This window comes from Bombus fervidus, chromosome 6 (genome assembly GCF_041682495.2).
Source record: "Bombus fervidus isolate BK054 chromosome 6, iyBomFerv1, whole genome shotgun sequence".
Classification (NCBI taxonomy): Eukaryota; Metazoa; Arthropoda; class Insecta; order Hymenoptera; family Apidae; genus Bombus; species Bombus fervidus.
The window spans coordinates 7,169,233-7,194,313 of NC_091522.1; the positions used below are offsets into that span (position 1 = coordinate 7,169,233).

General features: G+C 37.5%; 2 protein-coding genes across 2 annotated transcripts in view; both read right to left on the reverse strand.

Annotated features, from left to right (window-relative positions):
• Nucleotides 1-19,979, reverse strand: part of LOC139988062 (uncharacterized) — a 58,200-nt gene extending 38,221 nt beyond the window's left edge. The window contains exon 1 of the mRNA XM_072005002.1: nucleotides 17,977-19,979. Within this exon, the coding sequence (XP_071861103.1) occupies nucleotides 17,977-19,228 (1,252 nt within the window). The 5' untranslated portion in view covers nucleotides 19,229-19,979. The remainder of the gene's footprint in view (nucleotides 1-17,976) is intronic.
• Nucleotides 19,980-21,959: 1,980 nt separating this feature from the next.
• LOC141445787 (uncharacterized) lies at nucleotides 21,960-23,963 on the reverse strand. The gene is made up of 2 exons (XM_074111815.1): nucleotides 22,164-23,963; nucleotides 21,960-21,973 (listed from the first exon to the last, which is right to left on the reverse strand). The coding sequence occupies exons 1-2, from the start codon at nucleotides 23,443-23,445 to the stop codon at nucleotides 21,960-21,962; spliced, it is 1,296 nt and encodes a 431-aa protein (XP_073967916.1). The 5' UTR covers nucleotides 23,446-23,963.
• Between the last annotated feature and the right edge of the window lie 1,118 nt (nucleotides 23,964-25,081).

Consider the following 25,081-nt stretch of genomic DNA (forward strand, 5'->3'; position numbering starts at 1 on the left):
TTTGGAATATTCAGAATATAATACAAGGGTATTTGCAACGTATAGAAAGTTCTTTTACGCGAAATATCTCCGTATTTATAATTTCATTAGTTGTATGAGACATTTATCCCTTTTGACGAATGTACTGATTGATACTATAGTATCGGTGCTAATAAGAGTGATTGAGTTTGAAAACTGTGATAAATGCCTTTCATAACTGCCACCGCAAGTTCCTCCTATAAAAACTCTCGTCTCATATGTTGCCTTTAAGAGCACTCTGAAGGAGAGACGTAAGAAATCGAGGAAAACAGAATGGTTAGGGATGAAACAGAAAAATTTCTACTATTAGCTTGAAAACCGAGTTGTCTAATGTAATCAATAAGTATTACGTATTTAATATTTATAAAGTACATATTCTGTTCCTGTATCGCAATGATTTTACAAATTCAAACATTTTTAATTTCAATAATTGTCGTCAAGTTATTTCAACAAACCTAGAACTTGGAGAATTTAAAATCTTTAAACTTGTTGCAATTATGCAAATTCGTAATTTTACAAATACCGAAGTCAATAGTTTCCAGTTTTGCAATTTCCATCTTCAATTTGTCAATCAGATAAGTTGGATTGTAAGTTTCGTATACTAAATATCACATTTTCCAATTACCCATTAAATTTTATCAAGAGGTAGAAACAATCGCGTGGACTTTGCCAATTAAAAGACAATTTCAATAGGAAGTTGCATTCGTAACTTGATGGAGGTTCGCCACTCGGTCGCATAACCAGAGAAACCATTTGCGTGTCGTAAATTTTGGACAAGATTGTTAAATTGAACCTAAGCTTCTATAAAGAGGTGTCTTCTTTTCATGTTTCTCCATCAAATGTGTGGTGGCTGTAAAATAGATCATGGCAAACCTCTAATTAAACATTTGTTTCGTGTGGTCGTACATTGGAACGATACTAATGGTGCAATAAAAAAGAATTTATGAAAATTGCTATTATCTTTGTGCCACAAGGAAAACTATCACAGGCATTATACGTCAAAAGCGTTACCGTAAACTTCATCGAAAATAAATCCTCCGTTCCATGTTTGGGTACCTCATATTTCATTCTACACAATTTCGCGTCTCCCGTGGTTAAAAGGTGTATGTGACTAATAACAGTATATCACTCTCCGAATATACTATCATAACTTAAAATATTTACAGTCAACGATTCTTCCCAAATGGTAACAACTAATCCAAATTTAATAGCGTACGTTTCTAATAAAAGTAACCGTATTTCCTATAAATACATAAACAAAGAATTATCCTACTACATTGTCTGTAAAACGCATTCCACATACTACGTGCCAACAAAACACAAATTAACACGAATTCTCCCTGAATTGCAGCGCGATAATGTGACTCCCTCGACCCGCACTCAAAACGAGCATCTGCTCCATATGATGTAACCGTCCAGATCAACCCACCAGTAACAATTCACCTATGCTTCTCATCAGCTATATACCATCAACCCCAAAATCTCCAAACAGAATAGCCAACTTTACTATGTTTACTTTTGCAAATACACATTTCGCAAACTCACCGGCGGTATGCAGAGGATGATGATAAAACTTGACGGTGGCAGGTAGCGCGAGAGTGGCCGGGATGGAGAGTTGCAAACCTGGTCCCAGCAAATGTACCAACGTGCTAACGACCGTGACCACCCATCCCCAGCCTCCTTCTGGATAATAATGCCTCGACAGAAGTCGCCTGGCTTGCACCTGAGGGCTGCCGTTATGCGGATGACAGTTCTTCTCTTCCGTCTCTCCTGTAACTTTTTGTTTCTGCTCCACCTTCTCCAAACGAACGTTCTCGCGTTCTTGCTTGGCGCATGGATCCAGAAGCGGCCAGGATCGAGCTCGCGATATCGACATCACACGCACGCTTCTATTCACCTTCGGACAGACTACGTGCCCGTGTCGTGCACGCTCGCTTTTCTCGCTCGCGCAACCCTTCGCGCGTGCATTCGCGCTGGCTCGCGGGACCACCACTTGCCCGGTTTCGTCAGAAGCATGCTGTCGATCGTCTGGAAGGCAGCGTACGTCCTTGTCGTGCGTCTCTTCCTGGGGTGACAGTAGTGCGAGCCACTCGTTTTCTCGCGCAGATAATCGAGTTCTTCGTGTCTTCGTTCCTCGAAGAGAACCGTGGGACGCGCGCCGCGAATTCCTCCGGATGCCTCGCACGGAAAGTTCTCCCCACCTGCCACGACTCCTCGGCTCTCCGCTGATTTATCTGCGAGGATTTCGACTCTCTTAAACCGCTTGTCCCAGCTTTTTTTACGAGCGACTGTCTGACGATCTTCGCGGTCGAGCGCGTTCACGGGTTCTCGAGATTTTTACCCGCTCGTTGCCGGGCTATTGGAGAATAGGGGTGTGTTTATTGTGTGTATGAAAGCAAACGTTTTTATTTGGTGCGTGTGTACGTGTATTACGGAGTGGTATCTTTATATTGAATCGGATATGGAGAAATTGTAAAAGGAGTTTTATAGGAATCAATGAAATATTGTAAACTTGCCATGAAATGTTGGCTTCTAAGGCATCGTTCGTTATAATTATCCACTGCGTCATTGTGATTAATAATATTTTATCCAAGAACGTCAGCTCGAGGAGTTTTATTATGCTTGAATTGTATTGAATTTTGTTGCGATGAATTTTTGTCAAATACTGTAGTATTTTATTTGGAAATTTCGTATCATTCACGATAGAAAGTTATTTTTTTTATTAATTTCCGTTATTTTTTTAGGAACATATAGGCGAAATTCTTTTCCTTCGAAATACATATACACATTTTCTTATACAAATGTACACATTAAATAGAAGTTTTATTGGAAATATCAGAAAAGAATGATCATATAGTTTAAAATTCTATAACTCGCAACAAAGGTATTGATTGCCTAATTATATCTCATCTAAAAATTTCTATTATATCCAAGAAGCTATATGCACTCCACGATTATCAATTCAATACAGAATTCTACTATAATTAAATTCATTCCAGCTCCCGGACCAAATTCATTAGCATAAATTATGATAACGGTTGCTCGATTCGATTGCGCGCTCTCGAATGTATCAGTGACCGAACGAATAAAACGATCGAAGAAGGGCAACTTAATAGTTTATGCAATATTCGAGAAGAAATCTTTCGGGAAAGTTGTAAAGATGAATTAATCGAGGCCTCAAAATGAGCAGTTGTAAATTACTTCGATTCGTGACGAATCTTTTATATCGTATCATCGATCGATCATAAACTTTTATCATTTTAATGTACCTTGGCCTAATGCTCGATTTTTAATAAATTTTCGATTCATTGTACCCTCATATGAGTTATTACATTACAATAGGAAACTTTGACAATAGTTATTACGAGGCAAAGCGCAAATGGTAACTGTATGAAGAGTCGCAAAACGAGTTTTCGAGTGTGAAATCGAACCGAATAATTTTCATAATCATAACAAATTGATACCATGCGCGCGTAACTACCATAAAAAATTTCGACGATAATTAAAATCGTAATTAACGGATTTTTCTCCCTGTTTGGCAATTTTATGCAACGTACGAAACCCGTGTGGAATTTGGGAATATCGTTTGTTTTAAAATGCTTAATTAATCGCAATTCGGAGAAATTTAATTTATTTGTCGGATTGAAAATTTGTTAATCTTTTAATTTGTTATCCGATCTTTCATTTGGTTCTCCCTGTTTGGTAACTTTATTCAATGTATAAACTGGAAACCTGTGGTCGAATTTGGAAGTTACATTTGTTTAAAACGCTTGATTATGAAATGTTATTCGGAGAAACTTAATTTATTTGCTACATTGAAAACGGTTGATGTTTTTGGTAGAATTCCTTGATTGGTAGGAAGGATTCTGAAGGAAGTATTATGACCGGGATCTCTCAGGTTTTATAAACACGTAATTGAGCGCCTCTGGCCAGTTGCACTTTCCAGGCTTTTAAGTTTATGAACTATGTGTGTACGTTGAGAGAATATTGAAGTTTGTGTGTTATGAACTCGCACGCCCACGAGGATCTATATCATTGTGAAAATCTATTGCCTGCGCACGGCTGGCATTTTTCAGCGAGAAAGGTCTTAATAAACCTTATATTAATAATATAAAGTAACCACCTATCATTCTGAATCTTTTCATTTGAGTTTCATTTCTCAAACCTAAATTTATCATATATATATGTACCAATTTTGAAAAATTAAACTTGGAACGATAGTACAGTTCTATTTAGAAACAAATGCAAAAGTAATTAATTTCCAGAAAATAAATCAAACTAAATAGGATCACTCGCTGATTCTCAATTTTACCAAAATCACATACACGTGCTACGATTCGAACTATCCAAACGAAACCGCAGCTACGGCGGTAGCTAACGGCTACTATAACCACATCTAAACTTCAATCTCGCGGTTTAAAAACTGCAGTCAGTAAATTATTCTTACATAAACCACAACCTCAACGCATCACATTGACATTCTCAATTTCCCAAACTAACAACGATAAAAATAATTACTTGCTGTTCCCAACTTGTTGCTATACCGCCGACTTCTCAAATACCATTCGTTGATCTCAAACTCCCTCAGGCAGAAAATTCACAGTAAATATTCCCTGAATTACGATTAGATACACGTGATCGCGACTTAGGTTCGCATTAGAATCTTTTTCTCGTCAGCGAACGATCGTTCGAACAAGGCAAAACGAGACTCGAAGATGTGCAAAGCGCAGTGTATCGCGCGGTGTCGGCGACTGATGCTACTGCGATGGAAGCCGGCCTCTCTCCCTCTCTCTGTTTCCACTTTTGCCCCTTCTTGTCCCGACTTTGCACGAGCACCACCGCCGCTCGTGTGCCGCCTCCAAGAGCGGATCATTGCGTGGCCGCAGGTATCGTTTGCCGATTTTGCACCTGTGCTCGTGTTCCAAGATCTGCAATCGACTATCGGCCAACTATGCACGTTTTTGCAGACCTTTCGTCGATCGCGGGTGTACAGGCTGCTGCCTCCAGCGATTTTTGCACTGGTTAATGGTCGTTGTAAAGGTGGATAGTAGTATAAATACTTCTTGGAGAACGTGGAGTTATGGATTTATGAGAATTTTTCCTTATAAATGCAACAGTTATTTTAACTTGTTAACTATATAGTCGTAGAAATAATAACTAATGGAGCAAATTAATTTTAGGTAGGTGGATTTGAGTTATTGCAAATGTAAATGTAATATAATTTATTTCTAATAAATGGAGGATCTATAATTGACATGATTTTTCTAATTAAGAGGTGTGGAATTTAGAATCGTGGGAGAATTAGCTGAGACCGTGAAGCTTAAATTTTGAGATGGGAGATTTACAAGATCAAAAATTTGATAATTTGATAATTGGAAGGATGCAGAAGTATTTTAGAATCATATGCTTTAAGAGTAGAAGTATAAAATTTATTCAAATATGGGATAGAGAGAGATTATTTATTTTGATAATTTTAACACCATGGTACTTTTGATAAAATTAATGTTTTCAAAGTACTAAATCTGGAGATTTAGAATGTGTAATATAACACTTATGTGATATTTTTAATAGCAATTCAATGTTTTCTAGATTTTTCGGAGTTTTCAGTATTCGAGAGTTTAGTCACATCAGATAGTGTGTAATAGCATTGCAAAGGATTCTCGAAACAACTTTCTGATATCTCGGAGACTGACATTCAATCTCGTAGAATGTCAAGATTTCAAACGTGTCGTACAACTAATATTATCTCTTTTACAGTAATTTAGCAATTAAAATAGACAATTAATATAAATCTGTATCAAAACCCCCAAGATTTAAAAGATACAAATTTTGGAAACTTCAGATTCAGAAAGTTGAAAGTTTAAAGTAACAATTCAGATGAAATTCAAAGATTCTCCAATTGTTATAATTTTTACAATAACTTCAAATATCACAAAATTGTTTAAAATGTTATTTCAGAATCCAAAAATAACTCCCTCTATTTACAGAGTCGCTTATCATTTCCATTTCACATTTCCTTCTCATTCAAAATTCTCTGTGTCACACAAGTGATTCCTAAAATCACTTTCATCCGTCCCAGTTTCCCGTGGATTCCATTACGCATTCTTCCAGACGGCGCGGCGTGACACTCTTAAATTGTGAGCATCGTCGCGCGAGAAGGAAAGTCCATCATCGAGCGGATTTCGAGGGTACAATTAATAGATCGCCAGGATCGCGACGAGGTGAACGCACAAGCGGCCTAATTCCACTTTTTTAATCATATCACGAGTAGGGAATTCGAAAAATATCCTGACATAGCCGTGTTCGTGGTGTATCGTGGCCTGTGCGTACCGAGGAAAGACTCGCGACCTACACGCCGTATATTATATCTTTGTTGCCTTGTTGACCGTTTGTAAGGTATCGTGGAAAAATGAAACAAAGAGTTTAGAAGGACAATGAGAAAAGGCGAATGAAGAATATAAATGTCGCATGTAAATTCTTAAAGGTGATACTACTTTCTTACTGAATAATCTTCACTTTACTTTACTTTAATCTTCATTGTCTTCCTTATATTGTTTTAAAATATATTTACTGTTCATTATGAAGCGTAAATTTTTCACATTTTTATAAATATATATATATATATTACTAATAAGTTATTAATAAGTATTATTTGAGTTAAAGAAACCACTTCAGCAAGACTTAGTCTAGCAACACTTATGTAAATTACTAAATGAAATTTAAGAAATATTGAAGGAGGAAATACATTTCAAATTAAAAAGAAAAGTTGATGAAAGCAAGTATATGATGTCATATATCATTTTCTGATCACACAATCATCAAGATAATTACTCAATTGTTCAAATAAGTACAATGTTCCGCATACGTAAAATCGAGCGTGTAAGAATTAGAACAGGCGGATGCGTAATTTTCTATAGTCCTGTATTAATGATGTTTATGGTACCGGCAAATCAGCATTGGGAAAGAACGAAGAACGCGAGAGATACGTCATGCAACAGTCACCGTTAGTTTTCGGTATGGTTAACGCGTGCTCTCCTTTCGACGCGCGTTTCCTTTTCGTAGCAAGACACATATGTGTGCCGGCTGACGATCTCCATGCACGGGGATCCTAAAATGGTCCAGGAATCAAGCGCAGGTTGCTCGATGGTGAAACGAACCGGAAATTGCGTACAGGATGTTCTACGAACAACGTGGAACTTTTTAGACAGTTTCAGCCAGAGTTTGACGAGGGTAAGGAAGGCTTAATGCATGGAAGTTTCATTAGGAAATTCTTAAAAATATGTTTGTGGAACCTTCGATGCATTAGCAGTGAATAAGAAGAAAATTTTCTTTACAAAGATAAATTCGACTACTGTTTAATGATCTACAAAAGTGCTGTAATACTCATAATGATAAACTTTTACGAAGATATTATATGTGTTGTATCAAACATTTTGAAATTTCACTACCTCTATAATGGTATATGACCATATTGATAAAGATTAAACCAAATTTGAATATGCATATAGAAATTGCAAGATATTCTGTACAAACGTAGTACATAAATATTTTCTAGTTCCTATAATTATTAGATAGATATATTTATTAGATGGATCTCAAATTTTTCCAATATAATCATGACAGTCGGCCTTACTACAGTATCAATAAAGTCTCGATGTATTTTGTACAACACACATAGTATATCCATAAAATACTCTTACGAGTCACCGTATTTAAAACAGAAAATACGAATTGAGAGAAAAATGAGGTATAGAGATTACGCAATCAAGAGAAGTCGCTGTGTAAGATATTTTTAATACCGCTGATTGCGTAAAGTGTGAGGCAATTAATCACGGATTGTTAACGATAATAGTCAAAGTAACGAGCTCTCGTGGTCTGCTATTTATCAAGATTTCTGTGTCAGTTACAAATTGGGAAATATTCCTATAAATTTTCCGACACCATTCCAAAGGCATCCTGTATAAATTCAACAGGAAAATTGTATTTCATTCTCTGGATGATCATGCGGCTGTGTACGTCGGTCCGATTTTAACATCGTCGCTATCACTTTTCGATATAAAGGTATCTCACGACTATCAATGTCTCTCGTAAAGATACTTGATCGTTTTAAAGTGACTGCTTACATCGTTGCTCTGAATCATGGGTGACGAAATCGCACGTGCGATCGCGGTTCTCTCGATTAAGGTAGATCGTCGCCGGTTTGGAAATAACGCACGTCGTAGGTGAGAAAAGAAGTCTGGATATTCGTATTCGTAATAGTTTAAACTTAGCATCCTGCTGAATGCCGAGTAAGTAATTAAACGAGTTCAATTATGACAACATAACATACCAACAAAAGTGGGAATATTAATTGGATACATTAATGTTAGTTATGTAAAAATTATCATTTTTTGGAAACATGATGCGATTTGAAATTAGTATAGATACATTTCAATTTTCTTGAATTTGTATATGCTTTATACAACTTTTTAGAGTTCTAAATTTTGTTTATTTGAGCGATGTTCGGTTAATAAATATTTTCTGATTATTTTTAACGGATACATTAAATCCGATTTCAAAAGGCAAATCATTAATTGTTTGCTGTGCGTAATAAATTGGAGTCTGTAGATTCGTCTGTACGCGGCCGCCTGTGTTTTAACAGATCCATTTCCGAGAAACAAGAGTTCGAGTAGCTGATGGATATAGTTTCTTACAGAATGGTGGACTTCGTTCTCACAGAATGTCAAGCTGTTATTGGACACGCGAAAATTCCCAAACTTTCATTGTATTATTTAAAAGCAGAATTCTCAGTGGGTGAAAATATTTAATGCAAACTAAAATACCTAGTTACGATGTTAGTTCAATTTTTAAACAGAAAACTAAAATTTTATAAGAACATTTAGGCAAACGGTATTTAATTTTGCATTTGCGATAGAAGAATATGCAAATTTATCTTCTTGTTATATCGCTTTCTTATAGTATCCATTTGATATTAAGGGACAAAGAATGGTTAACAATTCAAGTACCTTAAATTACATCTTAAGTTCAACGTTCTACGATGATCGCTACACAAATTTTTAACAAAGGACTACCAGCTAAACACACTACTTCTGAAAACACTCTAACTCATTTTAACTCCACCCTTTCTATCGAGGGTTAATCGTATCCGCGAAAGCCTTGTAACTCAATCTTCCATCTCTAACATCTCCCTATTGAGAATCACACAATCAACTCCTAAACTTGCAACTCCATCAATCCACTACTATCTTTGTTCACTCAATTTTCATTATTCTTTTCGAATTTCTATGCAAATCTCTATGCAAATTTCTATTGAAAAACGAAATAATAAAATTCCATTTCACTGAGATTTTTAAGCATCCGTATGTTTAAACAATAAACTTGTAAACTTTGATCGCTATGAAAGTTCCTTAAACTTGACGATGGGGAAGCAGAATGTACATGGTTGGAAGAAAGATTTCATTTTCGAAGAATTCGTTGAGCTTCATCTAAAATCAAATGAGAACCAGATTGAGTACTCTGGCGTTAGTGGTGTTGCATTGTACGTTTCTTACGTCTTGCTCGCGGTTTGCATTCAGTGATATTGGCCTTGATTAGGCAGATGAGAAGGTTTAGCTGAGTATCAACTTTTTCGGGGCTTCACTGATTAGAGTTTGCTCCATTTGCGATTCGATGTTGATCGTATTATAATTGGAGACTCCGAATATGCATTAAATATTTTTGTTTAATATGAAACTAATGTACAAAATTATAGAAAATGTAAAATTAATATACGAAATTATAGCAAAAATATGAAATTAATATACAATGTATAATACAATATACAATACAAATTATAATATACACTATACAATACAATATACAGTACAAATATAAAATAATATACAATATAGATTAATATATAATATTAATATGATAAAATATATAAAATATAAAATTAATATACAAAATGATGGTGAGAACTTGAAAACAAACGCAAACATAAACATATGTACACATCGGTGATTTTTTCGATTGGAAAAATTACGGTTATGATTCTCAATCTTAATTTTTATGACAGAGGAAGTGTCATAAAGCATCCGAACTACTATAAAAATATTGATTACTGAAATGCAGCGAAAATGTTCTTCTATGTAGAAAAGTACAGTTCTCTAAATAAACATAAACGTAAACCTTCTTTTATAGTATTTAAAGTCCATTGAATCACCAGTTCATTGAATGATAAATATTACTTTTCATAAAATCATAGACATGACATTAGAAATACAGGACACACGATTATACATTTAATCATAATTAAAAATGCGAGATTTAAGCAGAAGGCTCTTATGTGTTTTCTTCCTTGGAAAAATTTTACCTGGTATTACAGTTTTGGTTGTTTCGTGTTAAATAATGGACGCGGTCTTGTTGAGATGAGAATATCAGCCGCCAATGTCATCGTCGCGATAACGATCTTCTGCAAAGCCGCTGGGTTTTCGGATCGAGATAGCGAGACCAGTTCGCAGTTTCGTTAATCCGCGGCTCATTTCCCGACCGTCGTGGCCATTCTAATTTTCTTCGATGTACACCTCAATGAGACCAATTTAGCAGCGTCACGTCGCGATCTAATCCTTCGCTTTAATATTTAACCCAACGGGCGTTTATGAGGCGCGGGGCGAATACGAATTTATGTGCACGACTTGATAAAGAACTCGATGGACCATAATAAAAAACAAGGCTTTATTACGAGCGTATCCTGTGCACTTGATACATAACCTGCCAGACTCGTAAACGAAAACGAAGGAAAACGAAAGAAGCAGTAGGGTGTACAGGATGAAAGAAAAAGGAAGAAAAGAAAATAAACGATGAGAAGGGAAGAGAGAAAGAATTGAAAGGGGAAGGGATCGTACCAAGTACAGATTACTTGGTCGGTGGACCAATAAGGAAAAGACGAGAGGAGGAACGAGACGAGTCTCGAGGCAAAAGGTTCCACCAGAACAAAATGCCCTGTAGAAACGACGTCTGAGAGGAGTGTAGGGGGAGAGAATAAGAATAAGAAAAACGGCGTACGTCTGATAAGCTCGTGGCGGTGGCGGCGGCAGCGGCGGCGGCGGCCAGTGGAGAACCGGTGGGGCCACCACTTTCACCAAATGAAAGTAAAACTCGATTCGGCGTGCACGACCCGCTCGAACAACACCGCTCCAAGAACGTAAACTTTTTCTGGCGAGCGCGGCGCGTGCCCCATGGAATGTCATTAACCGACCTCGCCTCGACTTCCATTTCATCTTCCAACTAGCCAGCTTCGCGATGGAGCCGCGTACAATAAACCTCTGTGTATCTAGACCGGAGCACCCTAATAAAGTTTTACAGGTCACGATGGGTCGTCGACGTTGCTACGAATTGACGTTCGTTCTATGTCTCATTGATTGTGTAATGGGCATAGGGGACATTGTTTATGGATTGGTTTTATTAATGGTTGAAAGAGAACATCGAGAGAGATGAGACTATCAAACGATTAGATGCATTCGTGTTCGAGTACTATGAGCTCTTTGGGCGTTGTAGCGTTGGATAGCTGTCGTTGTGACCGAGATGAATCTCATTTCTTAGATAGAATGTTGTAAATATTATTATGCTACTATCGTGTTATAAATCTGATATGTATGGATTTTGTGGGTCATGGGATAATTCTCAAGAATTACCTTCTCTCAATTTATGTTCGTAAAACACATAATTGCAAAAAAGTTCAATTCCACAATCACGTGTTTGCTCCTAAATTAAATAGTTTTCGAATAAACAGTTCTGTGTTTTCCAGCAAGGAAGCAAATGTATACATTGAAAGCAGACATATCGTATACTAACAATCAGCGGATGCATGTTATTTCTAGTCGTATCATTGCCCGAGGGCACGGAAAATATAAGGGAATTACCGACATGGAATCGCCTATATAGTCGCGGAAGTTGCTCGTTTCGCGTGAGTCGATCGCCATGCATCCTCCTGATGCCTTGCATAAACATTCTTTCTTAATAGGTGGCACACAAACGAGGATAGGGTGTTAGTCATAGAATTTGAATTTTCCTGCTCTTCTTGATTGGAAAAGTTCTTAAGGGGCATAAAGGAACGATATCTTTCGCCGCTATGTGTCGTCCATTATTGCTCCTTCAGAAGTTCCCTCATTTCTGGTTACGATACCGGGTTATTCCGACATCTGCTGATATAATCAACCGCTATGTTCTGACAGGTTAACGAACGAAAATAGAAATTATAGTGGAAATGTTGAAGAGAAGAGTAGATTACGAGTGACTTCTTATTATCGGACATGACAGAGATTAATAGAAATATATTAAAACTTTAGTGACACGATAGACTAGATTATCAGTGGCTTACCTTATCGTCTTTGCAAATAATAATACATTATTCACCAGTTACTTGATATAAACTCCTAATATCGCTAATAAAGACTTATTTGTTTGATACAGTGAGATAACAATGAGAAAACACACAACCGTACAGGAAACATCTTAAACTGTTTATAAATGAAATTGACGCTTTAGATATTTCGTATGTATTTGCATACTACGCGCATATTGTATATTTTTGCAAACTCAATTTTCTCACAAATCCATAAACAAACACCATCAATCTAGTTATTACAATCTCACTCCATGTATTTCGCCTTTCTGTCTTTTAACGGTCAAGACGTTCTCGCATCCAAAATTCCAATAGAAGATTCTTCTGAAAAATTTTTCACAGACAATGGGTTCTGTTTTCCCCGCAAATTTTGCGAACGGAGCAACTATGCCCCCGGGCGTTGTAAATGCAGTTTCACCGACATGCAGCCATGTTTCTATTCTTTTTCAGCGACCATCGAATCTTTTCCAACCACCCAGCTGCTGGAAGCAACGATACGCGTCAAGTTGCAGCCTTGTGGCTCACTGTTCCGAGGACGTCTCCTGACGTCTCGGATATCCCGTGACGTACGGTCGCTTCAGGACCGTAAAACCTATCTTTATGGTTCACACGCCGGATGCTGCGAGGAAGAGCCCGATTCTCCTACTGACGTGGTATCACCTGACGTTTCACTGATCTAGTTCTAGGCTTCTTTGGATAAGTTTAATATTGTAAAAATCGATACAAATGCCTCTAACTTCGAAGAAAATTTCTGTTGAAATTTTAAAATACGTAGGTTGATTACGTAGTTGTCATTTTTATGTGAATTATGTTTACTTCAGTTTATAAAACATTTCGTCGATTCATGGAAAGCGAGGGTTTTGAGAGAATTTCTTTAATGCAACAGTTGAAAAATAGTGATAGTATTTAATTGGAGAATAATCAAAATTGAGTTATATATATCTAATATTTTTATCTTCTTTTGAACTTACATGAAAAATACGCTGCTCTATCAGAGGATCGTTTCCCGTGTTACACTGATTTTTATACTCATTCCTGTGCATATCTTTTATAATGGTTATTTTTTGAGATTTTTTGAAATTTTGAATATTACAGTATCATGTACATCATGTACATCAGTCGCGGAAAATTCCATTCTCCAACTGGTTCCTATAGATTTACATTGAGATTGCGTTTAGAAAATATCGAAGCGAGAACGTTTCTCGTTTTAGCGGATTTTCACATCCGTTTTGTAGTCATCGTGATTGCGAAGAGGCGTTTTCACGAATAGAAGTAAAGTAGTCTATTCCCTAGTCCGGCTGTTCTGCATTCATGCCAACTAAAACACATTTGTCACCCCCGTGATACGGTGAAGTTGAACGACTTATCGATCTGTTGAACGAACAGTTTAGTACGCGAGAATATTAGTCACGTACGCAATAAAGTTTTCACGAATTATTGGATAGTCCCAACTTAAAATCTGTTACTCATCACGAATTTAAATTGATTTTGTTTCCCTTTGACTTATTTCATTTCTAACTTTTTCCCTTCTTTGTTGTTTTCTTCTATAAGGTATATGTAAGACAATAGCTACACAGTTTGTATGACTCAGGTTCTCGCAACAATTTAATTTAAAAATAAAAATGGGGTTTTATTAAATTTTCTTTTTGTTTACTATACTGGTTATAACTAATCAGCGAACAATTTCTAAATTTCGAAAAATTAGCAAAATTACGCCATTGTTTCATTTTAAATTGAACGTGTCTCTTTAATTAATGCATAAAAATCAGAAACATAGAAAAGTTACTGTAGTTATCCTATTGAAGGAAACTGAATCCTATTTCCTGAATCTTATTTTTAGCATTCTTCAAATTCAAAGAAAAATATAAAGCATGTAAATATTTAAAAAAGTATAACGTTTTATGGAATCAGTAATTTTCACTCTTGTATTTTTGAAAGTAACAAAATCAGTGAAAAAACAAAATTTTATTCAGAAATTTTAGCAATGATCTATCCTTCGTCCTTTTCTTCTACGATCAGCAATATTGTTTTAAAAAGGAACCAAGAGAAACCATCTACGATCACGAACAACGAATAAGATCGTTTGAATCGACTCTCGGGGAGTTTCAACTTCTCGCGAAAGCCAAAGTGTTCGTTCAGCGATCGAGATCGAAGCAAGGATAGGTTTCGCGAATTTGAATGCATGAATGTCAGCGTCCGGAGAATTGCAGTTTGGTCTGGAAACGAGGGTCAATGTAACGGCCCCAAAAAGGATAGAACAAAAGCATTCCGGTGGTCGGAGGATTTCATTGCTACGTGGAATTATCCTTTCCTCCTAGCTGATAGTGGTCCCTCGCTTCCACTGACAATCGCTTCTTACGGATTTCCTTGTGGCTGACGTCGCACTGAAATAATCCGTATCTTCCTGTCGCTTTTCTCGACGAGACTTGCCAGAAGACATTGGTAATATAGGACTTCCTATTTTAATAATTTCTTCTCGATTTTTTGAAGGACAACATTATCTTTCACCTGGGTTATCACAATTTTTTATATTACATAGCTCACTATTCATCGAGATCTTTATGACTTCGTTACATAAAGTTTGGAATTTTTATGTTCCATAGATTCATGTATAGATATTGATTAAGATATTAGATGAAATAGTGTTATTGATTGCGATATTTTATAGATATGATGTGTCAAAGATTATGATTCTTTAATTAATTTGGAATGAATTAATTTGTACATAAATATGTAGAACTAGGTAAAAGGAATATTTTTATATTCATTTTATTAGTTCTTTTATTTTCTAAGATTGCGTTACATTCTCAGAAAGTAAAAAGTTACTTTAATGTTACGATTTATTGATATCCTTTTCATTTTAATTATTTTTAATTTAGTTTCACTTTAATTTATTAAGGTGAAGGGTGGGGAGATTGCGGAAGCGTTATGAAATGCTTTTCATGTAATAATTTCAAATTTTCTTCAAAATTTAACTTTGTTCTATTCATTTATGAAGTTCGAATAACTGGCATTGCCTAGAGATTTCAAATGTCACAGTTTCTTTCCAGAATCGATAACATGTCGATGGTTGGTAAGGTAGAAGTTTACCAAACCAGTAACTTGATAAATTCGAATCAAAATTTACGATGCACAATGTGGAACGTGTTATAATTTATATAGTTTAAAATGATACAATGAAATATCCTTTCTGTGTGTTAGATTCATTCGGGAAGAATCTTTATACATGTCCTTTTTATATTGTTTTTGTTATGTCATGTGTCTTCTACAGTAATTTTATTCGTTTAACCTTAATTAATATTTAATTTCTCCCCGATTTGATATTCTTGCACAATTATACATGAGATTTGCCATATTTGTCCAGAGAATGTTCTCATTTGCAGGGTAGAGTGCGCTATGTTACCTCTATAATATTATACATGTCGGTATTTCAGTCTCGATAAGGCTAGTTATTTCGTTTTATGCAAATATTTTGGTTGCATTAGCTTAAAGTCTTCCCAGAAGTTATATCAAAGAATCATTAGTAACGTATCACAAACAAAACTAGTAAAAAAACAGAATAAACAGCTAATAGAAAATAGAGTTTATTTAGCTCTTTATATTAATTAATAACTAAATATACATTATTTCTACATAATTCACAATTAGTAAAAAAAATGTATATGCAAAAAATAGGAACAATTCCTTATTTCGTTTGATATATTCTTTAAAACTCTCCAAGTTTGATGCCTCGAGATCTCAGTTTTTACAGCAACGCATATAACTGTCGTAAAATACGTTCAATTTTCTTCAAGCGTCTCAACAACTGTGATAACCTGTTCAGAATTTTACATTTTCGTATAAAGGGTCACGAACATTTATCGCAGCCATAAAACTCCATAAAACTTCAAATTATCACTAAAAGGAAAAACAGCATCGTTTTCCAATTTTCCTTAAACAACTTATAAAATAATTTACCCGTACATAATGAAGACAAATCAATTTCGGTTAGTACAATTTGACTTATTTACAAATGTAAATATAACATAGTTCAGTCTTAACGAGAATGTGAAATGATATGTAAACACAGAGGATCTCTAAATAAAGATATTATATATTACATCCAGGAACGAATTAACTTACCTCCCCAGGTTAACAAATTGATCCCCATACAATTAAACTAAAACAATCCATAATTCCAATTTAAGCAAGTTTAATAGAAGACATCCTAGGGAAGCGAAAAAATCATCGATTTTCCAGAATACTCTCGTAATTGTGACATCCACTTTAGCTAGAATACCAGTGTGGCTTTTTGCTCGTTGCCTAATGATATCTTGCTTTAACATTCCGTTCGCCGCGCAACACGATGTCTTAACAAATAAGTAGGTATGATGTAAACGGCTCACCTTGTAATTTTAACGAGGTTCCATTTGAAATGAAAAGAGAGAAGTAAATAAATGAGTAGAATATCGTAGCGATCCTAAGATCGACATCGATGGAGACAATTTTTCTCGAGGGAGATTGAGCATCGAAGTCTACATAGCTGATCCGACAAACGTTCTACGATTCGTTCTACGAAGCACGTGTATCGATTTGTGTAAATTCATGTAGGTTAAGAGTGCACAGTCGTGCCCAACGTAGAACAGGACTCGTACAAGCCACGAGTGCGAGTTACGGTAGGTAAGTACCGTTTGCCGGGACGACAGTTACCGTGCAGGTATATGAAATCGCGTACACATTGCGCGTATCTTGCTTCTGCATTTTCTCGTCCAAGTGAAAAGTTTCGCTTCTTATCGAGTTGATTTGGCCATTACCGTGCGGAGCAGATACACGCGTTTGTATCTATACGAGCAATTCACGTGTTTATAATTACTTGAGGAACACTGGTGGTTGAATTGCGTGTGGGCTGAATTGAAAAGTGAGAATTTGTTTTCTGTTACTTTCGAGTGAATTTAATGTCGTTTTAAGTGAAACATAATTATGAATTTTTGTGTCTTTTATAGTTGCGTTTAAGATGTTGCGTTATGTAATTTTATTTTTTAATGTTTTCCAAGTGTTTTCTTTTTCAAGTTTAATGTTTTTATTTTTCCTTCTTTTTGTTGAACGAGAATGGAGCTCATCGCTTATTACTTTGATATGCTTTATTTTTTAATGTTTTTTTGCCGAGTATTATATATATATAAGATATTCTGTGAAATAAATCTCCAAATGGATCGAAATTTGTATGGACCAGATTTCAACGTAAAACGTTTCAGTTTGTTTCTATGTCCGTTGATACAGACACAAATGATATACAACAATGATCTAAGCTTAATAAACAAGAAAAAATATTATAGATAAGAATAATAAAGAAGTAGGAACGAGAAAAGAAATCATCGTATATTCACAATTTTAAAAATACGAAGCAAAAGAGTATCTATAATACATTTTTCTATAAAATTGTTAAAATCTCAATGCAATAAGCGCTAGATATACTATCGACTTCAATTTCAAAAATACATCATTAACAAGCAGCAATACGTTATTTTTAAACGTTTTATTAAACCATTGTTACACCTGCAAAAACAAGCTATCAATTCTTAAATAATTCATACCTGTATGTCCCACGTTACATCGAAATTGTTCGACCATCGAAGACAGCAATACACCGGATCCAAGTTGGACCCCATGACAGATCAGTTGCATTAGAATTGCAAGTAACACGATCACATGACCCCAGCCACCCTCTGGGTAATAATGCCTCTTGAGGGTGATTTTCTTGCGAGCATTCACCGCAGTGAGAGATTCCTCCCCTTCCTCTTGTTCATCAAGCAGATCCTCATAACCAGGAATACTACCCAACCCCCCTTCGAGGATCAGCTGCTCGGAGAATCGTCTCCTCATCATTTTTGGCGTTATACTTACGCTACTCCTTCGACGTTCGTTCGAAACGTCTCTTGAACCTTCATCCCTTTTCTCCTTTTTCTGCCGCGCGGCGGGACCGCGCTTGTCTATGTTTCTTTCGGGAGTTTCTTTCAATGGACCGGTCTCGTGACTCTCATTATGCAAAGGCGTCCAAGACTCGTTGATTCTGGAGATTTTCTCCGGGAAGAAGCGAGGATAGGTTCTTGCGATGATTGGTTTGGTTGTATCAACCTCGTCACTGTTTCTTCTAGCGCATTCAATTGCACCTCTAGCGAACGCTTGTTCGGAGAATCGGCGATTATCTACACGGCCGATCTTGCAGCCGCATGGCGACTGCGTTTGATCCGAGTGCCGACGCTGGATCACCTCGTCGACGAGTTGAGCCTCACGACCGTCCTCCTTGATTTCATGGAACAGACTGACGATCGAGTTCCTGCCGGAAGAGGGTGGCAGGATGCTCTGGCAGGTAGACACCGAATAACTAGAATCCTTCCTCTTAAAACCGGCTAGGAACGTGTGATCTCTGCTCGAACAACTGGAGATCTTGCGACGATAGTATTGACACTGGCTGCATCGGCACAGGCAACGACACTTTGCTAGCCGGTTCCATAGTTCGGGATGGGACAAAAATATTTCTGGTATTTCGATGCTCTCGTTCCAAGACCGGCTGGTGTCTGTAGACGGAGTTCTAGTTAGGTCCCGTTTTAATACAGAGCTTTCCATGGACCAACTCTCCGATTCTAAACTGGCATTGTCTGGTAATTTTGGTATCTTTTGAGTGATAAATTGCTGAGATTTTATTGGAGCTTCTGCGTGACGACTACTTCCAGACGATACGTCAGCAGTCGCATTCTCGTTAATCATCGCGGCGCTATAAGAGTCACGACGTTTTCGATATGTATCACTGTTCGAGGGAATTGATGAACTACACCCTACGTCCATTTTGAGGGCTGATGTTTTGCGATGAAAATAATAATTAGGTGGCGATCGATAAATAGCGTGCTACACAGCATGCAGGTACTTGTTGCAGCAGGTATTACCCCGTTCAATGGGCATTACCTCGGGTGAAATAGTTTGTACGGTTTTATTTCATGATTTTTATGGACGCTGATGATAATCTTGGAGCGAAATCGATGGTGAGGAAATTAATATCTGTCTGATAGATGGTTTATTTATTCCTGGATTACTTATTTTTGAATTATTTTAAATAAATACTTCACTCCGTGTCAGATGTTTTATATTACACACACTAGAGTCTCTTCGTCATTGTTGAACTTAACATGTTTGTTACCATAGTAAATCGGAACAAAACGTTCATCGCAGTTCGTGTCTGTTTGTTTCATTTTTATAGAATATATTTTACTGTAAACAATAACTGTCTGAGATTGGTACTTTTACACTTAACACTAGTTTCTTGAGAATATATTCGTAGTTCAAAATTAAATTCAAGTTAGTCGCGAATTAATCTGAAATTAATCTACTAGCGATTTTGTTAACCATTACCTCAAAGAGATTTAAAATTTATATTATTTAGTTAAACTAAACTCAATAACAAATATAAAGCTCGGTAATTCGTCGCGTGAAAAACTGTATCTCAAGTTACGAATTCGATTGAATATCACAGCAAGAAACGAAACCACAATATTCTTCCTCTACACGTGTTTTACATTTCACGATCGTTCTTCGAACACGGGCCATTTTGAACTGGCCCACATGTCCGCACGAAAGGTTACGTTTTACCTGTCGAGAGCAAGCAAATTAATGCTCGTCCCTCGTAAGAAGGCTCATCGGTCCTTCGTAAATGCATCGCGATGCTTTGCACGCGTGAAACAAGTACGTGAGGCTTTCGCGACGCGGCCAGACTGTCGATACAACGATTCTCCTTTTCTCTGACTTTGGTCTTGCTACACGATTTCGTATCGGATAAATTGAAGAGCTGACCATTGCGGTTATGCGCCGATCGAAACAAACAGTTGATCCTGCTTTTTACGGTCGTTGAGTAACGATTACGTTTTCAAAAAATACTATAAGAATTTGTTTTTTGTTCTTCCTTATTCTTGTTCGCTTTTTTTTATTTCTTTTATTCCTAACCAGTACTCATGGAATCAAACATTTAATCTCACCGTCTGAAATATTGTACACAACATCGTTAACGAAGTGAGACGTTTTATTTGCATGCAGCAAAATCGAGAAACCTGAAAAACGAAGTCACAGTATTTTTTTCATGCGATATAAGAATCACCTTGAACAAACTGATACGACGCGTTCCGTATCTCCGTTTTGGAAAAGAGTGTCGAGATAAGTCGATTACCAGTGGAATTATTGACCACTCACGGCAATTCATTGCGCGAATCTCCGATAACGGGACAAGTGACTTGCTGAGCCAGCGAGTTGGTATTTAAATTGACCAGGGGAGTAAAAAGTTTGTATGGAAACAAACAATCGTTCGTAATAGTTGATTTGTGGTTATTAAAACGGGGTTTCGAGAACCGTTGATTGGACCAACGAGTTCTTTATGCCACTATTTGTCTCTTAACTCGAGTCCTCTTCGTTTTAAAGTAAGAACCAAGTTGCCATTTTATTTCGCTTAAGCGTATTTAAATGCACGGGCGTCCAATACAATTTTTAACTGAAAAGTTGTAATCTTTCCATCTGAATGATTTCAAATTTCAAGTCGAAACTTACCAATGAGTACTTCGAGAAGATCGCACCATTGAAAACATGATTGGATGCTTTCAAATTTTAACTTCAAAGCTTCCTCGACGAACATTCCTCGCATCGATACTTCGACAAAATCACCCTAACGAAAACATGACTCAACGTATCTCAAATTGCCCAATCCCAAAAGCAACCTATCCACCAGTTTGAGACCAAGCACCTGTCGGCATTCCTTATCGCGAAACCTCAAAGGGTAATTTCGCATCTCGGAGCGAACAGTCTCTCGGGAGCCTATACCCGCATGTACATAACGATCAGCGACGATCATTGGCGCCGGCTCGAACCGTGAGAAAAAAACGACCGCGTAAAAACCATTTGATTTATGAACGTCGCTCGATCGTATCTTCGAACAAGGTTTTCACTTAGCGCAATCAACCGATTGCTCGGCTCCCGAATTCACGCGGCTAAAACTCTTTTCGACCGCCATTCTGCGATTATCGTCGATTCGAACAGTCAAACTTCCGATTAAGATAAACGACTGTCTGGTTCAATTAAGTAACGTCCAATTAAACTTGACACATTTCTCCAGCAAAAGTATACTTGCTGGAAGTTGTGTAGCGAAGTTGTAAAATGAAGCGTAAAGTAGGATTACCAATCGGAGAGTTTGTAACAAGAATGACTCTTTTAAGCAGAACATTCATCATGTTACATAATTTCTGTGAGTCTGACTTTTTAATTGTATCACAGAAGAATTATATCTGATTAAATCATAAAGTTATGAATCTCGTAATGAAAGCTTTCCTAGAACTGGTCAATATTTATTCGACAAGATAAGACATATTTTGCGTAATAGCCATTCTACCATATTAACCTAATTTTTGATTGGGATGGATTGTTATTTAAAAGGTTTAAATAACCTGATAAAATAACTGAGGGTCGCAGATCGTACAAATAGGAAGCTCTGCATAATGCAATAGTCTGTTAAAACTTGATCTTCACGTGTATGACTTGAGGTTTAATTTGTAGGTGCTAATTAATTAGTAATTAAGTAACTAATGTTATAAACATCAAATTTACTACAAACTGAAAGGATATAGATAGATAAGTCGCTTTAACATAGAATTTAGGAATTTCTAATTATTCTATTCTCCTAATTACTGACTAATTTTTCTACCTCATCACGTTTTTTCCACTTTCTATAAGACGAGAGATATCTTACCTGCGCTGTGAAGGGCGGGCTGATGGAACTTCAGCTCGGCGGTGAGATGCCAGCTGCCAGGTGCCGCGAGCTGCAAACCGATCCCGAGGAAATGGACGAGCGCAGAACAGGTCACGATCACGTAGCCCCAGCCTCCCTCCGGATAGTAATGCCTCCTCAGGGTGGCCTCTTTCTTCACGTCGTTCGTCGGCCTGCACAGCGGATTGCCGTTCCTCTTTCGCGCGTACTTCTCCTTCTCCCTATTCCTGACGCCTCCAATTAGACCGCTCGCTCCTATTCTACGCCAGCTGTTCCTCATTTTACCCTCCGTCGCGGAATATTTACGAACCATTTCCGGCTTCCCATCCTGACACCGACCAACGGTTTTTTTCCTGCTTAAAACCGGCGAACGAAATGGGTCTACGCGTTCAAGCAGCTGGCCTTCCGAAGTGCATTTCGGGCAAGCATGTTGCATTTGTCTTTCCGTTATAAGGGAGAAGCTTGTTATATCGTCGTAATCTACTATTTCAATTTGAGGAGTTGGTGTCTTTTTTGGGTTGGAGTTTTGGGTCAAACCTTGAGCGCCTTTTCTGTCTTCCGTTCCAATTGGAACTGTTTGCAAATGCTTGGATGTTTCGATTTTTACGATGATTTCTAAAGGTAGTGGATCTTCGTGTTTCAATTCGGTCCTCACCTCGGGTGATTCTCCTGTGTATTTGTTTTGTGCAGTGGAACATTTGGAAGGCTCATCGGTGGATTTCAATCTGAAGTTTGGTTTATTCGTATTGTCTTCCTGGTGGTATGGTATCGACGTACGTTTTTCGTCAACTAGATAGAAGTCTGACTTTCTTCTCTCAGACATATCTGTGTTATCTTCGCGAGAATCTTTGGCAGTTTTGTTGGACCAGAGTCCCGAAGGCAATTTTGGCTTGTTTTTATGACATTCGCCACTTCTTCCATCCTCGCTAGTAGCTTTTCCGGAACTTTTATTCATAACGTCAGGTACCAGGGTGCGTAGTTCGAAAGTTTCCTCTAATTCACCATGGCCATTCTGTGCGACCGTCTTGGTGCTGCATACGAATCGTCGTTTCGTCTCGACGGATGTCGAGCCGTCATGATCGAGGAAAACGATCTCGTCGATCCAGTTGCTCTTCAACAACGGGTGCAAACCTTCGCGAATCGTCGGGATAATCGTGAAGGCGCGCGACAACGGATCCACGCGCACTTTCACCGTCTGTAGCGCCCAGTCCGGCCAAGAGCTGCTGTGTCTCATGTTCTTCCGGTCCTCCTCTCGCACTGTCATCTCTCGAACGGTTCTTCATCGAATCGAGCATCTACGAATCGAGTGCACCGATCAATGACACGACGAAGACACATATGGAGGCTTTTGTTTTATGATAATCGAGATTCTCACTTGGTCTAACTATAAAAAATCGAGCTTTCCCTTGACTAATCACTGATTTAATCCACGAGAAGATTGATAAAAGAATTTCCTCGTCGAGTATAAGTTTCCTCCGCGAGCCACTATTGTTTCCGAGATCTCGATTGTAACAGCACTGATGATCCTCGCAAGACGACTGCATTTTTCAATGGTCCAACGCGATTTTACGGAATTCGCGCTGTACTTCAACCTTCCACTGAAGAATTTATCGGCAGTCAGAGTCGAAACACGCACGTAGACGCGACTCGTTATCTGAGCGCTGGACGGTAATCGAGCTTTGGAGAAATAAATTACGAGGGATCACTAATGGAACATGAAAGACACGAGCAATCGATTGTCAATGGATGAGAAAGATTGTTTGAAAAGGAAGAACCGGTCCTGGCGAGTGCGCCAGGATGACTGCTACGCACGTGCTGCTCACTTGCGAGCAACCCTCTCCTCTCTCTCCCTCTTTGCACCATCTTTTTCCCTCCACTTTGCTTGCTGTTTCCCTCTTGTCAACGGCGGGCGCATGTCTGTGATATTCGACGATTCGCGAAGCCACTGTTGCAGAGGGTTCTTTTCCCGTGCAGTTAGCTACGAATTTCAAACGATCGCGTGCTAACAAAAAGCGACAATAAGACTTTATGCTTCCTGTTCAGTTCGAACGACAATGAGCTTGGTTTCCATTTTGTTTTATTTTGTTCCCTTTTGTCGCGTATCGTTGAATCACGTGTCGAATTCGACATCCATGATTTCGATATTTAACTCGCGAAACCGAGTGATATCGCGATCGTAAAACGATCGTCCATAAAATTTGCTTGCTTCGATGGGTTTTGTTACGCGACGATGTTCGGTAGACTTTCGACGATCGTTATTTAGCATCTTTATACCGCTTACGGAGGTTTCTACATATTTCTGGGTTTGACGAACCGCTGAAGCGTGTCGAAGTGCTTAATGGAAGGTATAAAATTCGCATGTAGGTTTGCGATTTGCGATCTTTACGATTTGTGTGAGGGGTGTAAGGGTTTGGGCTGATTGATTTCATGTTGTTAAGGAAGGTGCTGTGAAAGCTTTAGTGCCAATGGTTAATGACTGGAAAATTAAATACAGTAAATTGTCCCGTGGATTGTGTATAAGGAATATAAATCTCTAATCTATTTCTGTACAAACATACAATAAGAATTAATTAGAATAAGTGTTTGAGGTTGTTTATTCTGAAATACTTTTATTTGAACTTGATATTGAACACAAATCTTCATATAATTTTTGTTAAGATGTTCCATAGGTAAACAAAAACGAAAATAATATTATATATAAATGCCTTATTGAAAAGTTGTGGTAAGAATATAGCCACGTGTTCCCCTTGAATAATCCAAAACTATACTACAGTCAGGAACAAAAATAAGTGGACAGGTAGTGAAAGTAGATATCAACGAAGTTTGATCGAAATAGTATTAGTGTTATGTACTTAAATTATGTATATATATATACACAAAGTAATTGATATCTACTATCT

Bases quoted from the DNA above. Each gene is read 5' to 3' on its own strand.
- LOC141445787 (XM_074111815.1), bottom strand. From the start codon at position 23,445: ATGACAGTGCGAGAGGAGGACCGGAAGAACATGAGACACAGCAGCTCT.